Here is a 14,761-nt window from a genome sequence, read left to right as displayed (position 1 = left end):
ATCATAGATCAATTTACAAATAGAAAGTTTGAATGAACCTTAGGAATGATAATAACACACTTTTTTATTTCCGTTAAAAAAGAACACAACATATCGACAAAAAGCAGCGATTCCGAAAAAAATGTCTCCCATTATTGATTTCCCCCCCAAACTTTCAAATATAGATTCAATAATATACATACATGAAACATCTTATTTTGAACGGAAGGTTGGCATTACGGGAAACTGTCTTTCCCATCATGCACCCCTGACAGGAAATGCAAGGGCAAAAAAAATAAAGATGGCCGAATAGGGAGCGCTTAGTCTGCGAATATTTGACTTTTTGCCCGTCTAATTTGTCTTTTAATATCAGTCACTTAACTAAACTGAAGTATTGACGATGTTTCTAGCATTATTCACTATACGGATTCAACATCAGTCATCCATCTTAAAACTGTGCGACTTTATTTAGCTTAGCTTCGCTAGCTAGCTGCTATAAAAAAAAACAAGCGTCTCCATCAACACGTCGTCAAAAAAGCCGAATTCAAGTGTGCGAAATGGCTGCCATAAAACAACAACAAAGTTCCAGGAGGAACTTTTTGACGTAAAAGAGGACCTTACATGTCACCGCCACCCCATTGAATGCAAATTAATGCAAGCAAAAGTTATTCTTCACAGACTAGAAGGTGGGTTCACTTTTGATGAGCATTTGTTTACAGTACACAGCGTGATTTATAATTTCCGTGTCCAAATGTTATTCTATTGATGTTGCAATGTATGTGAGACTATTTGGGTATGTGTACATTTTATCATCTCCCAATTCCATTTTTAAAAGCCTGCAGTTGGGAATACTACCCGTGGATTACAATATTTTGCATGTGTGAAGACGTTGACTGCGTCTATTGGTCCAAAAATTCATGAAACAAAATAAACCCCCATCCACCCAGCCGAACCCCAATTTACAAATTTCTCAAATACACACTCCAATTTAAAAAAAAAAGAAACTTCTGTCTTCTTTCAAATTGTATCATCATAATAATAATAATCGGACATAGGCTTTGTCATCATCATTGACTCAACAAAAGCCTAATTGGCATCATACCCTGCTGCTTATGACGAAATTGGTAGTGCTTCTCCACAAGGTGCGCTTTCCCGGCAAAAGGCCCAAATAAGTGATAATTTCAGACTCGTTGGCATTCTGCCGTGATGGATACATCGCATCACCCCTCAAGCGCAACCAAATCCCGGCGACTGCAGACAAAGTTTGCCTCGCAGATGCCAACAAAGAAAAAAAAACGGATCACTTACCTTCAGTCAGCCAGTAGGAGGCAGATCGCCGCCCAACGTCCTTCATGTTACCTCACCCCAAAGTTATTACACAGAAGGGATTGTGTGTCGTGCTACCGCAAGTTCAGAGTCCTGATGGCTGTTGGAAAAAAACTGTCCTTAAGCCTATTTGTACGTACTGTGTGAGACCTGTAGCGTCTGCCAGAGGGCAGCAGCTGGAACAGGTTGTGACCAGGGTGGTATGGGTCCCCGGCAATGTTCCTGCTCTGCTGAGGTAACGAGGGCTGGCAATGTCTTCCAGTGAGGGCAGAGAGCAGCCGACGATCCTCTGGGCAGTGTTAATCACTCTCTGCATGGCGTTTTTGTCTGCTGCCGTGCTTCCAGCGTACCACACTGTAATGCAGTATGCTCTCCACAGTGGCTCAAGAGAAGGTCACCAGAAGTTTAGTGTCCAAGTTGTTCCTCCTGAGTACCCTGAGGAAATGGAGTCGTTTCTGGGCCTTCTTCACTACTGCCGTGGTGTATGTAGACCAGGAGAGCTTATCCGTCACGTGGACCCCCAGGAAGTTAAAGGACTGGACCAGATCTGTGCTGTGTTTGCAAAAGTCCAGGATTATTTCTTTAGTTTTCGTGGTGTTCAGTGTGAGATTGTTTACCGAGCACCACAAAGACAGTTTGTTGACTTCATCTCTGTAGGCCGACTCATCCCCTCCTGAGATGAGTCCAACCACAGTGGTGTCATCGGCAAATTTTATGATGGAGTTAGACTGGTGGGTTGGTGTACAGTCGTATGTTTACAGGGAGTACAGAAGAGGACTCAGTTGAGGGGAGCCAGTGCTCAGTGTAATGGAGAAAGAGAGGTGGGGACCAGGTCTAAGAAGTTCTTTATCCAGCAGCAGATGGAAGAGGATAGTCCAAGGTGGGAGAGTTTGTCAGCCAGAATGTCCGGTATTATAGTGTTGAAGGCTGAGCTATAGTCAATGAAAAGCTTCCTCACGTGGTTCCCATGGTGCTCCAGGTGGCTCAGTGCTGTGTGTAAAGCAATGGCGATAGCATCCTCAGTGGACCTGTTTGCTCTATAAGCAAACTGGTGGGGGTGAGGGACAGGCAGAGATGGTCTGATCTAGCTAGGTGAGGGAGGGGTGTGGCTCTATAAGCATGTTTGATATTAGAATAAACATGGTCTAGAGCAGGGGTGTCAAACCGGTCCTCAAAGGGACGCAGTGGGTGCAGGTTTTCATTCCAACTCAACAAGAGGATACCTTTTGCAAGTGTAATCAGTTAATTAAAGTCAGGTGCTACTTTTTTTAGAAGACACCTGATTGGTTAAAATGTCGGCATTGGATCGGTTGGAACAAAAACCAGGACCCACCGCGGCCCTCGGCGGAATCGGTTTGACACGTGGTCTAGAGTTTTATCTCCTCTGGTGTGACGCTTCACGTACTGGATAAACTTAGGCAGAACAGTCTTCAAACATGCTTTGTTGAAGTCACCAGTGACAATAACGACTCCATTGGGGTGGTCAAGCTGCTGTTTGTTTACAGCCGCTAGCAGGATGCTAAGTGTCGTGCTAACGTTAGCATCCGGTGGGATGTAAACAGCCATTACAATGACAATCGTTAGCTCTCTAGGTAGATAGAGGGTTCTGCACCGTACTGCCAAGAGCTCTAAATCCGGGGAGCAGTGAGTGTTAATGATCTTACTGTTGCAGCACCATTCATTGTGTATGTACACGCATATCTTTGTCTCTTTGCAGGTTTCAGAAATGATCTTGGTGCTGATGGGATGGAGTCTGTTGACCTTGAAGGGGAAGTTGAGCTCCCCCAAATCAAAGAGGAGGAGCCAGAGTTCCCTCAACAACAAATGGGAGACGAGCAACTTCCGATCAAAAGGGAGGAAGATCATTTCACCTGGTCACTTAGTGAGTTTGTGAAGAGGGAAGATGTTCTGGGCGTGGCCAGCGGAGGAGTGGAGCCTGCAAACACCACAACATGGCCCCCAATTAAAGAGAAGGAGCCAGAGTTCTCTCAACAGTGCAAAAAAGAAGAGCAACCTTCAATCAAAAATGAGGAATGTGTCAAATGGTCAACTGGTGAGCCTTTCAAGAGTGAAGATGCTCTGGGCGTGGCCAGCGGAGGGGAGGAGCCTGCAAATGCCTCAGCATGGCCCCAAATTAAAGAGGAGGAGCCAGAGTTCTCTCAACAGTGCAAAAGAGAAGAGCAACCTCCAATCAAAAACGGGGAATGTGTCAAATGGTCAACTGGTGAGCCTTTCAAGAGTGAAGATGATCTGGGCGTGGCCAACAGAGGGGTGGAGCTTCTGAGCGGCAGCTCAACAGAAGGATGGCGAGCAGAAAATTTAATTGCTCCTTTATCAGATGGCAACGACTTGCTTTTTGACGATGATGATGTTGAAGATGTTAAGAAAAATCCCAGTGGTGACAAACTCTGCAAATGCTTTCAGTGTGGGAAAACTTTTGGGAAAAAGTCTTCTTTGAAAACATATATGAGGAGCCACACTGGGGAGAAACCCTTATCATGTACAGTTTGCGGTCAAACATTCACACAGAAGGGACACTTAATTAGTCATGCAAGAACCTACACTGGTGAAAAGCCATTTTCGTGTTCAGTTTGTGGTAAAACATTTACAGAGAAGGGAAGTGTAAAAATACACACAAGAACCCACACTGGTGAAAAACCATTTTCGTGTTCAGTTTGTGGTCAAACATTCACACAGAAGGGACACTTAATTAGTCATGCAAGAACACACACAGGTGAAAAACCATTTTCGTGTTCAGTTTGCGGTAAAGCCTTTTCTAACAATGAATCCTTAAAAATCCACTTAAGAACCCACACTGGTGAAAAACCATTTTCGTGTTCAGTTTGTGGTCAAAGATTCACACGGAAGGGAGACTTAATTAGTCATGCAAGAACCCACACTGGTGAAAAACCATTTTCATGTTCAGTTTGTGGTAAAACATTTACAGGCAAGAGAAATTTAAAAAAACACACAAGAACCCACACTGGTGAGAAACCATTTTCGTGTTCAGTTTGCGGTAAAGCCTTTTCTAACAATGAATCCTTAAAAATCCACATAAGAACCCACACTGGTGAAAAACCATTTTCGTGTTCAGTTTGCGGTAAAGCCTTTTCTCAAAATGAATCCTTAAAAATCCACATAAGAACCCACACTGGTGAAAAACCATTTTCGTGTTCAGTTTGCGGTAAAGCCTTTTCTCTAAAGCACCACTTAGAAGAACACACAAGAACCCACACTGGCGAAAAACCATTTTCCTGCTCAGTTTGCGGTAAAGCCTTTTCTCAAAATGAATCCTTAAAAATCCACATAAGAACCCACACTGGTGAAAAACCATTTTCGTGTTCAGTTTGCGGTAAAGCCTTTTCTCAAAAGCACCACTTAGAAGACCACACAAGAACCCACACTGGCGAAAAACCATTTTCCTGCTCAGTTTGCGGTAAAGCCTTTTCTCATAAGCCAGCTTTACAAACACACACAAGAACCCACACTGGCAAAGAAACATTTTCCTGCTCAGTTTGTGGTCGAACATTTTCCCATAAGAGAAGCTTAAAAGAACACTTAATAACCCACACTGGGGAACAATGTTTTCCTGCTCAGTCGGTGGCCACAAATTCGCTACAACAGCCCAATTAAAAGCTACACAATTGAAAAACCTGAAAAGAAGACTTAACAACCCGCAGAGGAGAAAAGCCCTTTTTTTGCTCGATTTGTGGAAGGAATATCTTAAAAACACAATTACCCACACGTCAGAAACCTTTTTCCTGCTCAGCTTCTTGCCAGAGATTTTGTCGTAAGTATAGACTTAAAAGACGCAAATGTGTTGTAATAAGCAGGGGCCAATCACGGCTTTGCTTGCTTTTTCAAATTCTGTATGAAAGATTATTGTAATCGAAGTGTAATTGTATTTTGCATTCTGAAAGTCTTGTTTACACTTTTTAATCTGTAATTTAACGTGTCATCTTTTTGGCAGTTTCAATAAAGCTCTCTTTTTGGTGAAAAAAACTTTTTGGGTCTTTTTGTTGACAAAATCAGCCTTCCAAATTCAAAGGTAACAAAAAAGTGAAGCGTTATTTGCTCAGATTTAATGAATACATTAATTTGAACAATTTGACAAATTATGATACAAAAGATTGTTTTCTTTCTACAGGTGTGAAAATACGGTAATTTCATGTCTGTAATTAACGGTAAATTGTTTTTATCTTTTTGATGTTGAAGGGGATTATTGGTAGATTTTTATTTTATGTGTAACTTGGAAAAACATTGAGTAAGAAAGTTTTATAGGAGATGATAGACAAACTACAAAGGGAATGTAATGTTAAATGTTTGCAAAAGACTACTAGATTGGGGTATTATTCACATTATTGAATGAATTTGGAGTTCTTGATTAGCATGCATTTTATATGGCTTAATTGCTGTAAAGCAGGGGTCTCAAACTTGCGGCCCGCGGGCCAACTGCGACCCTCGGGACGATAATTTGCGGCCCCCGTCTTAATATGAAAGATCGATTTATTTATTTTTTTGATGTTTTTTTTTTTTTTTTACCCCTTTCCCCATGATGGCGCCGTTTAAGTGGCAGCCAGTGGCAGTAGCTCTGTCCACTCATGTTTTTCTTGTTTTACAGCATGTTTTACATGAAAAATTAGAGGGAACATTGACATGCACCTGCTTGTGGCAGGTGTGATACTGGTGTGCCGATAGCGAGCAATGATGATGTCGTGACCGGATGATTCGCCTAAAGACGTTTCGCCGACGGACGTTTGACAGACGGACAGGTCGTACTAGTATTTGTTAGTTTAATGATTAAATACAAATACTAGTATTTGTATTTAATAATTAAACGCTGTTTTCAGCTGGATTTGACCGAATTTGAGAGCATTCTGTGCCGTTTGGCGAATGGACGTCTATAGACGTTTTTTTGCCTCCATCGCGATATCATCCAGTATTTGTATTTAATCATTAAATGCTGTTTTAGGATGGATTTGACCCGATTGCTGTCATTTTACGGCTCGGTTCTGCTACATCTGCCTGCCCAAGAGTGCTTATTCCCGGACTGCCATTGATGGTAGATGAACATTGATTTTTACTATAATTTGGACAACACCGGCGGCGGGCCGGATTAAAAATCCTAACGGGCCGTATATGGCCCGCGGGCCGAGGTTGAAAAACTTGTACACACACGATCCGGCGGGGCGAGCGTTCGAATCCCGTTTCGGCGAAACCCCCGTTCGGCCGAATGAACGTTCGGTGGAACGTCCATTCGGCGACCTGCCCGTCTGTCAAACGTCCGTCGGCGAAACGTCTTTAGGCGAATCATCCGAGTACCGATGATGTCGCTCACACTGGTACTCAGTGCGCTCAGGGAGGTTGTCTTTCTGCTCAGACCAACAAAAAATTAGAGGGAACTTTGGTTAGGAGCTGAATGAACCAATCACGGTGAGGTATACGGCTCTGGAGGGCGGGACATCGGCCGGGCTGTCCAGTGCCTCGCTCACTCACTCATTCATTCCTCCAATCAGCTGGGCGGAGGAGAAGCCGTGAGGCCGATCACTCCGCTCGGCGCGCACACTCCTCCGCTGCTCTCAGCATAGAACTGAATGAGGCGCTATGATCCGTGATCCAGCCTGTGTCAGTGTCTGTAGCCATCTCCGCGATTGAAACGGAGAGCGAAAGTGCACATGCGCCACAAACCCGCGCGACTGAATGTGAAAGATCAACCCGAGACTCATTCCAAGTGGAAAAACATATTACAGAGCCCCAGAGATGTCTCTTTCAAAGCCTGCCGTGAAGAGAAAGGTCGGTGATGAGCACAGACAGTTTCAAGAAAAGTGGGGAGTGCAATATTTATTTGTTGAACACAGGGGCACCCCGACGTGTCTCATTTACACTGAAAAAGTTGCGGTGCACAAGGAATACAATTTGAAACGTAATTGTACTACGAGACATGCTGAGGAGTACGAAAAATACCAGGGAGATGAGAGAGCCAACCAGGTTGCCAGTCTTAAAACACGTCTTCTGAGGCAACAGGATCTCTTCAAGAAGGCTACCAAAGACAGTAATGCAGCAGTCAAAGCTAGCTACGCCGTTTGTGAGTTGATTGATCCTGTGCTGTCTTCCCAAATGGCTCATGGACTTGGCTTTTCTTGTTGATATCACACATGAACTTAATGTACTGAACAAGAAGCTACAAGGCCAGGGGCAACTTGTCAGTGCTGCCTATGACAACGTGAGAGCATTCTGCACTAAACTTGTGTTATGGAAAGCCCAGCTCTCGCAGACAAACCTTTGCCATTTCCCAGCATGCAAGGCTCTCGTGGATGCAGGCACACCATTCAGTGGTGAGAAGTATGTTGAGGCCATTTCGAAGCTACAGGAGGAATTTGATCACAGATTTGCAGACTTCAAGACACACAAAGCCACATTTCAAATTTTTGCGGACCCCTTCTCCTTTGATGTGCAAGATGCCACTCCTGAGCTTCAAATGGAGCTCATTGACCTGCAGTGCAACTCTGCACTCAAAGCCAAGTTCAGGGAGGTGAGTGGAGAAGCAGACAAGCTTGGGCAATTTTTGAGGGAGTTGACCCCCAGCTTCCCTGAACTTTCCCGAATGTTCAAGCGGACCATGTGCCTTTTTGGGAGCACATACTTGTGTGAGAAGCTCTTCTCCACCTTGAACTTCAATAAGTCCAAGTACAGGTCCAGACTTACTGATGAGCATCTTCAAGCTCTACTGAGGGTCTCCACTGCTTCCTCCCTCAAGCCAAATGTGACTATGTGAGAAGAAGCGCTGCCAGGTCTCTAGCAGCAAGGAGTAGGCAAGAGAAGCCGAGTTCAGAATATTTCATGTTCAATGTTGCATTCAAGTTCAGAAAGTTAAAGGTTAAAGAGCTGTTAATACAGACATTTGAAACGAAATAAAAATAATTCATTTTCTCTACTTAGCCAGCCAGTATATATCTACTGTATGCTCATTAGTATTATTTGGTTTTGTATTACTGATTGATTTATTTTTTATTCATCTTTAAGTTAATTTATTTAATTCATTATTTTTTGTTAAAAAATAAAGATATTTGATAACGTTGGAATGTTTTATCAGTGCTTTTCTTGTGGAAATCCTGATGCGGCCCAGTCTCACCCAGACTCGGCCTCTAGCGGCCCCCAGGTAAATTGAGTTCGAGACCCCTGCTCCAGGTACTCCGGTTTCCTCCCACACTCCAAAGACTTGCATAGTAAGGCTTTTTTAATACTAAAAAAGACCATGTAAAGTAAAGTATCAGTTTCTTTAAAAAATGACCATTTATAGAAAGGCTTTTTTTTCAAAAAAAATTACCTTTTTATTTTGACGCGTGTGGGTTTTCTCCAGGTACTCCGGCTTCCTCCCACATTGTAAAGACATGGTAGGCTGATTGGACACTAAATTGCTCCTAGGTATGAGTGCGAGCGTGAATGGTTGTCTGTCTTGTTGTGCCCTGCGATTGGCTGGCCAACAATTCAGGGTGCCCCCCCTCTGGCCCAAAGTCAGCTGGGATAGGCTCCAGCTCCCCCCCCCACACGACTCTGATGAGGATAAAGCTGTTCAGAAAATGAGATGAGATTAAATAATCCTTTGGGTTTAATAAAACAACACATTTTTATACATTGAAATGTGTAGGTGTGCTCTTAATTGTACTTTAATTTTGAAGGTGAACTCTGTTTTCCTCAAACTGTTGATTACAATGCGGGTCACCCGCAAGTGCTATAATTATTCCTTGTTAACTAAACATTTGCTGTGGCAGCCAGCATATTACAGGAATACGTTGACATACGGGTGTCCCATTTTACGGGAAATTTGAGATACGAGGTAAATTCGGAGCTTTTTTTTTCCTTGAGAAATTTGACAAATTGGAGATACAGACGCTCCCCTACTTACGAACATTCAACTTACGAACAACGGTACATACGAACATGTCTGCAAATTGCGTTTAAGTCAAAAAATGTTCGTAAGTCCAATTTTGTATTTTTTTCCGAGTAGTACTTCTTTCCGCCGCTAATACCGACGCCTGGCGCTGTGAGGGCTCAGCTCACCCAGCATCTACCTTCTTCGTTGCAATGCGGACGTGCGTGAACGTATCTCCAGTGGGCAAAGAACCTTTTTCATTTGTATCATTAAATATCTCGTGCATCCATTATTGAATATGGTTGGTAAAAAGCGAAATGCTTCTATTGAGGGAGTTGCAAGGAAGATGCAAGCCATTTCATTTGAAACGAGTGGCAATAATAACGAAGCTTGATGCGGGCGAGAGTGGTGAGCGTTTCACAGGCATACAACAGAAAGATCGAGCGGCAGGACCCAAATATTGAACGTTGCACAAAGTTTGCAAATCAATTGAATGATGCCATACAGTGCTACCGCATCATTTATGATGAAAAAAGGAAGAAAACTGTGCAATCGTTGTTAGATCGCTTCTTTCTGCCAGTTTCTAGTAAATATCTCTCTCTCTAATGTATGTATACAGTACTGTATGTATTCTCTCCATTTTATTAAATGTTTTTTTTCAGTACAAACCAATGTGTGTTACTTAGAGAAGCCTTAAACATACAAATGCACTTATATAAACCTTCAATATACTTATATAGGCCTTAAACATAAATTATAAAACAAAATATAGCACTGAATCAACTTACAAACAAATTCAACTTATGAACAATCGCTCGGAACCTAACTCGTTCGTAAGTAGGGGAGCGTTTGTACGAGCTTATTGAGATGGTTCCGGGTGGTCAAATATGTGTGGGTGTGTATAGTCATTTGAGTTGATTTCAGTTGAATTTCAAGTTAATGTCATGTTACGAGCCTAACCACCGCCGATATAAGTATAAGACTTTACATTCCTAGTCTAACCTAAAGGACTTCTCTTTGGATAGACAGATTATGAAACATATCATTTATTTTCGTGTCTTTGCAGGTTTCAGAGAATATCTTGGTCCTGATGGGAAAGAGTCTGTTGGCCTTAAAAAGGAACTTGAGCTCCCCCAAATCAAAGGGGAGGAGCCAGAGTTCCCTCAACAACAAATGAGAGACGAGCGACTTCCAATCAAGAAGGAGGAAGATGATGTCACCTGGTCACTTGGTGAAATCCTGAAGAGGGAAGAGGATCTGGGCGTGACCAGCAGAGGGGCGGAGCCTGCACACACCTTAACATCACCCCAAATTAAAGAGGAGCCAGAGTTCCCTCAACAGCAAATCAAAAAGGAGGAAGATGTCACCGTGTCAACTGGTGAGCCTTTCAAGAGTGAACATGATGTGGGCGTGGCCGGCAGAGGGGCGGAGACTCCGAACGGCACCTCAGCAGAAGGGCAAGCAGACAATTTAATTGCTCCGTTAACAGAAAGCGAAGACTTGCTTTATGACAATGAAGGTCTTAAGGACGGCAAACTCTGGAAATGCTCTCAGTGTGGAAAAACCTTTGGGAAAAAGTCTACTTTGAAAACACATATGAGGAGCCACACTGGGGAGAAACCCTTATCATGTACAGTTTGTGGTAAAACATTTACACACAAGGGAAACTTAAATAAACATGCAAGAACACACACAGGTGAAAAACCATTTGCGTGTTCAGTTTGTGGTCAAAGATTCACACTGAAGGGAAGCTTAAAAATACACACAAGAATCCACACTGGTGAAAAAACATTTTCGTGTTCAGTTTGTGGTAAAACATTTACACACAAGGGACACTTCACTAATCACGCAAGAACCCACACAGGTGAAAAACCATTTGCGTGTTCAGTTTGTGGTCAAAGATTCACACGGAAGGGAAGCTTAATTAGTCATGCAAGAACACACACTGGTGAAAAACCATTTTCGTGTTCAGTTTGTGGTCAAAGATTTACAGAGAAGGGAAACTTCAAAAGACACACAAGAATCCACACTGGTGAAAAACCATTTTCGTGTTCAGTTTGTGGTAAAAGATTTACACACAGGCGAAACTTAAAAAGCCACACAAGAACCCACACAGGTGAAAAACCATTTTCGTGTTCAGTTTGTGGTAAAAGATTTACACACAGTCGAAACTTAAAAAGGCACACAAGAACCCACACAGGTGAAAAACCATTTGCGTGTTCAGTTTGTGGTAAAACATTTACACACAAGGGAAGTTTAAATTATCATGCAAGAACACACACAGGTGAAAAACCATTTGCGTGTTCAGTTTGTGGTAAAAGATGTACAGAGAAGGAAAACTTAAAAAAACACACAAGAACCCACACAGGTGAAAAACCATTTGCGTGTTCAGTTTGTGGTCAAAGATTCACACTGAAGGGAAGCTTAAAAATACACACAAGAATCCACACTGTTGAAAAAACATTTTCGTGTTCAGTTTGTGGTAAAACATTTACACACAAGGGACACTTCACTAATCATGCAAGAACCCACACAGGTGAAAAACCATTTGCGTGTTCAGTTTGTGGTCAAAGATTCACACAGAAGGGAAGCTTAATTAGTCATGCAAGAACCCACACAGGTGAAAAACCATTTGCGTGTTCAGTTTGTGGTCAAACATTCACACGGAAGGGAAGCTTAATTAGTCATGCAAGAACACACAGTTTAAAAGCCATTCTCGTGTGCAGTTTGCGGTAAAGCCTTTCCTCAAATGCAAGATTTCCAAAAACAAGTATCCACGCTGGTGAAAAACCATTTTCGTGTTCAGTTTGTGGTAAAACATTTACAGATAAGGGAACGATAAAAACCCACATAAGAACCCACACTGGTGAAAAAACAATTTCCTGCTCAGTTTGTGGTCGAACATTTTCCCAAAGGAGAAGCTTAAAATAACACTTATTAACCCACACAGGAGAACAATGTTTTCCTGCTCAGTCTCTGGCCACAGATTCGCTTCAACAGCCCAATTAAAAACCTACACAATTCAAAAACCTTTTCCAGGTGCAGTTAATGTTCCAACATTTTGACAGAACGGAACCTGAAAAGAAGACTTAACAACCCGCAGTGGCGAAAAGCCCTTTCTTTGCTCAATTTTTGGTTCAACACGTTGGTTAAAAATACTTAATAATACATAATACTAAGTTTGTTGCCAAGGATTTATTCATAAGACTTAAAAGACACAAATGTGTGTGTGTGTATGTTATCTATTAATTGGCAAAAATGATGAGAATCCCTCGTGTCATTTTTGAATCATGTTGATAAAATTAGTCTGCTGTGAATTTGTGTCTGTTTGAAAAAGAGAAAAACAAGTCAAATGTTGTTTTATTTCATTTATTCTTCAGAATTTTCTATTAGCTTTGTAAACTACATTATTTTCCTTTTGTAACTATAAGAACTTACTTTGGGTTAATTTGGGAGTAGTTTTCCATTTTATATTTATCCTAACGGATTTGATCTGTATGTAAATAGACCTGGCAGTCGGTATATGAAGTCAAATGTGAATTGTTTTTTTAAATTTTATTTTAATGTTGAATAAACAGATAATACTCAATATTCTTATGTATAATCATTAGTATGAAAAAAATATTGATGGCTTGAAACTTATCGTTGTGATTGTAAATTGCTTTCACCTGTGGTCGCCTCCCCTGTGTGTCACCCACCTGTTTTCCATGTCTCGTTAACCCATGGCTTACTGCTTCCTGTGGCTTTTTGTTCATTTTAATTTTGGGGGGTGTAATTTTTTATATTTGGCTCATGTTTTCAGTTTGCTCTTTGTGTTTTGAATTAAAACTCTTTATGTATACCGTAATGATTGTATTGACTCACTATGAGTGATGGGTTTATGAGCATCACTTGTCGTTTCCATACAGTGACCCACTGCTTCGCAGAATACTTACACCTGGTGGGCGTTAAAAATCACTGCAGGAAACTACAAAAAGCCCATTAACGCCAACTCGATGTCATGTGGGCCGGACTATTTTAGATATTATATATATATAGTGTATATATGTATGTATTTATGTATGTATGTATATATATGTATTTATATATGTATGTATGTATATATGTATGTATATATGTATGTATATATATGTATATATGTATATATATATGTATGTATATATGTATGTATATATATATATATGTGTATATACATATGTATGTATATATATATATATATATATATATATATATGTATATATATGTATGTATATATGTATGTATATATATATATGTATATATATATGTATATATGTGTATATATATATATGTATATATATATGTATATATGTGTATATATATATATGTATGTATATATATATATGTATGTATATATATATGTATACAGTGGTACCTCGAGATACGAGCTTAATCCGTTCCGGAACTGAGCTCGTATGACGAGGTTCTCGTAACTCGAACGAACGTTTCCCATTGAAATGAATGGGAAACAAATTAATTCGTTCCAACTATCTGAAGAAAACACCAAAAACAGGATATTGGATTGGAAAACATGTTTTATTTCTTATAATTCACCATCTATTAACAAAGTAATAAATAACGAGTGGTTTGATAGTAATAATGTGTTTAATAGGAGTAAAATTAGACACATTTCGCGGAGGGGAGAGAACAACACACACGGAGGCGGAGGGGGGGGGGGACTGTTCGGGGTGACTTTCTCCACGGCAACATTGCACTCTTAAACGAACAAACAAATTTAAATTAACTTGGATAACTAAAAAAACAGACACTCAACCTTTAATGTAACTTCAAACAAAACTAAATTCTAAATTAGTTGTAATCTTTTTTACCTTACTTAGTTCTACGGGTTGACACCACCTGGCCGCTCCGCCGAAGTCTTCAAAACGAACGCATCAAGAGTTGTTTGTTTTTGTCTACCCTTCAAAATATTTCGATAATGTCGCATACAAATGTCATCATAATACGATGATGTGCGACCACTTGCCAGTTTGTCAGGGTGAATCGTTTCTATAAAATCCGAAACCTCTTGCCACTTCGCGAGCATGTCTTTGATATCTTTTGTAGCCGCCTCTTCCGCCGCCTCCTCGCTACTAAGTTCCGGCAACAAATGTTCACGCTCCTGTAGGTCGATTAAATCCTGTGTCATGAGTTCTTCGTGGTGCTCGGCGATTAGGTCATTCACATCTGCCTCATCAAGTCTTTCCAAAATTCACGAAGGGTTAGCTCTGTGTCATCTGTCACATCGAAGCATTTCTTGAATAAATTGTACACCAGTAGTGGCTTAATTTTACAGTCACCGCTGGCATTAGCACACAACGCTAGCGTTAAGCGGTCTTTCATAGGTTTGTGTCCCGGTAATGCCTTCTCTTCTGCCACGATGAATGTTCGCCTGGGCATTTTTTTTCCAAAAAAGACCAGTTTCATCGCAGTTGAAAACTTGCTGGGGGTGTAATTTTCCTGGGCGATAATCAAGGCAAATGTCTTGATAAATTCCACCGCAGCTTTCGAATTGCAACTCGCCGCTTCTCCGTGTCGGATTACAGAGTGTATTCCAGATCGTTTTTT

The 14,761-nt window shown here is 41.2% G+C and overlaps 2 protein-coding genes across 2 annotated transcripts; both read left to right on the top strand.

Annotated features, from left to right (window-relative positions):
* The first annotated feature begins 263 nt into the window (after positions 1-263).
* Positions 264-5,307, top strand: LOC144065984 (uncharacterized). Its single transcript, XM_077589252.1, has 2 exons — positions 264-665; positions 3,023-5,307. The coding sequence occupies exons 1-2, from the start codon at positions 632-634 to the stop codon at positions 4,936-4,938; spliced, it is 1,950 nt and encodes a 649-aa protein (XP_077445378.1). The 5' UTR covers positions 264-631; the 3' UTR covers positions 4,939-5,307.
* Positions 5,308-10,479: 5,172 nt separating this feature from the next.
* Positions 10,480-11,914, top strand: LOC144066157 (uncharacterized). The gene is made up of 2 exons (XM_077589503.1): positions 10,480-11,210; positions 11,295-11,914. Exons 1-2 carry the CDS (start codon positions 10,775-10,777, stop codon positions 11,912-11,914), a joined length of 1,056 nt encoding a protein of 351 aa, XP_077445629.1. The 5' UTR covers positions 10,480-10,774.
* Positions 11,915-14,761: the final 2,847 nt, after the last annotated feature.

This window comes from Stigmatopora argus, chromosome 20, assembly GCF_051989625.1.
Source record: "Stigmatopora argus isolate UIUO_Sarg chromosome 20, RoL_Sarg_1.0, whole genome shotgun sequence".
In the NCBI taxonomy this organism is placed as follows: Eukaryota; Metazoa; Chordata; class Actinopteri; order Syngnathiformes; family Syngnathidae; genus Stigmatopora; species Stigmatopora argus.
The sequence above is the reverse complement of the archived record's forward strand: the minus strand, read 5'-3'. Positions and strand labels throughout refer to the sequence as shown.

Excerpts from the sequence above, each read along its gene's own strand:
- LOC144065984 (XM_077589252.1), top strand. The coding sequence starts at position 632 with ATGCAAGCAAAAGTTATTCTTCACAGACTAGAAG. Across the intron at positions 666-3,022 it reads TATTCTTCACAGACTAGAAG|GTTTCAGAAATGATCTTGGT; the intron begins GTGGGTTCACTT and ends GTCTCTTTGCAG.
- LOC144066157 (XM_077589503.1), top strand. The coding sequence starts at position 10,775 with ATGAGGAGCCACACTGGGGAGAAACCCTTATCATGTACAGTTTGTGGT. Across the intron at positions 11,211-11,294 it reads ACACACAAGAATCCACACTG|GTGAAAAACCATTTTCGTGT; the intron begins GTGAAAAACCAT and ends GAACCCACACAG.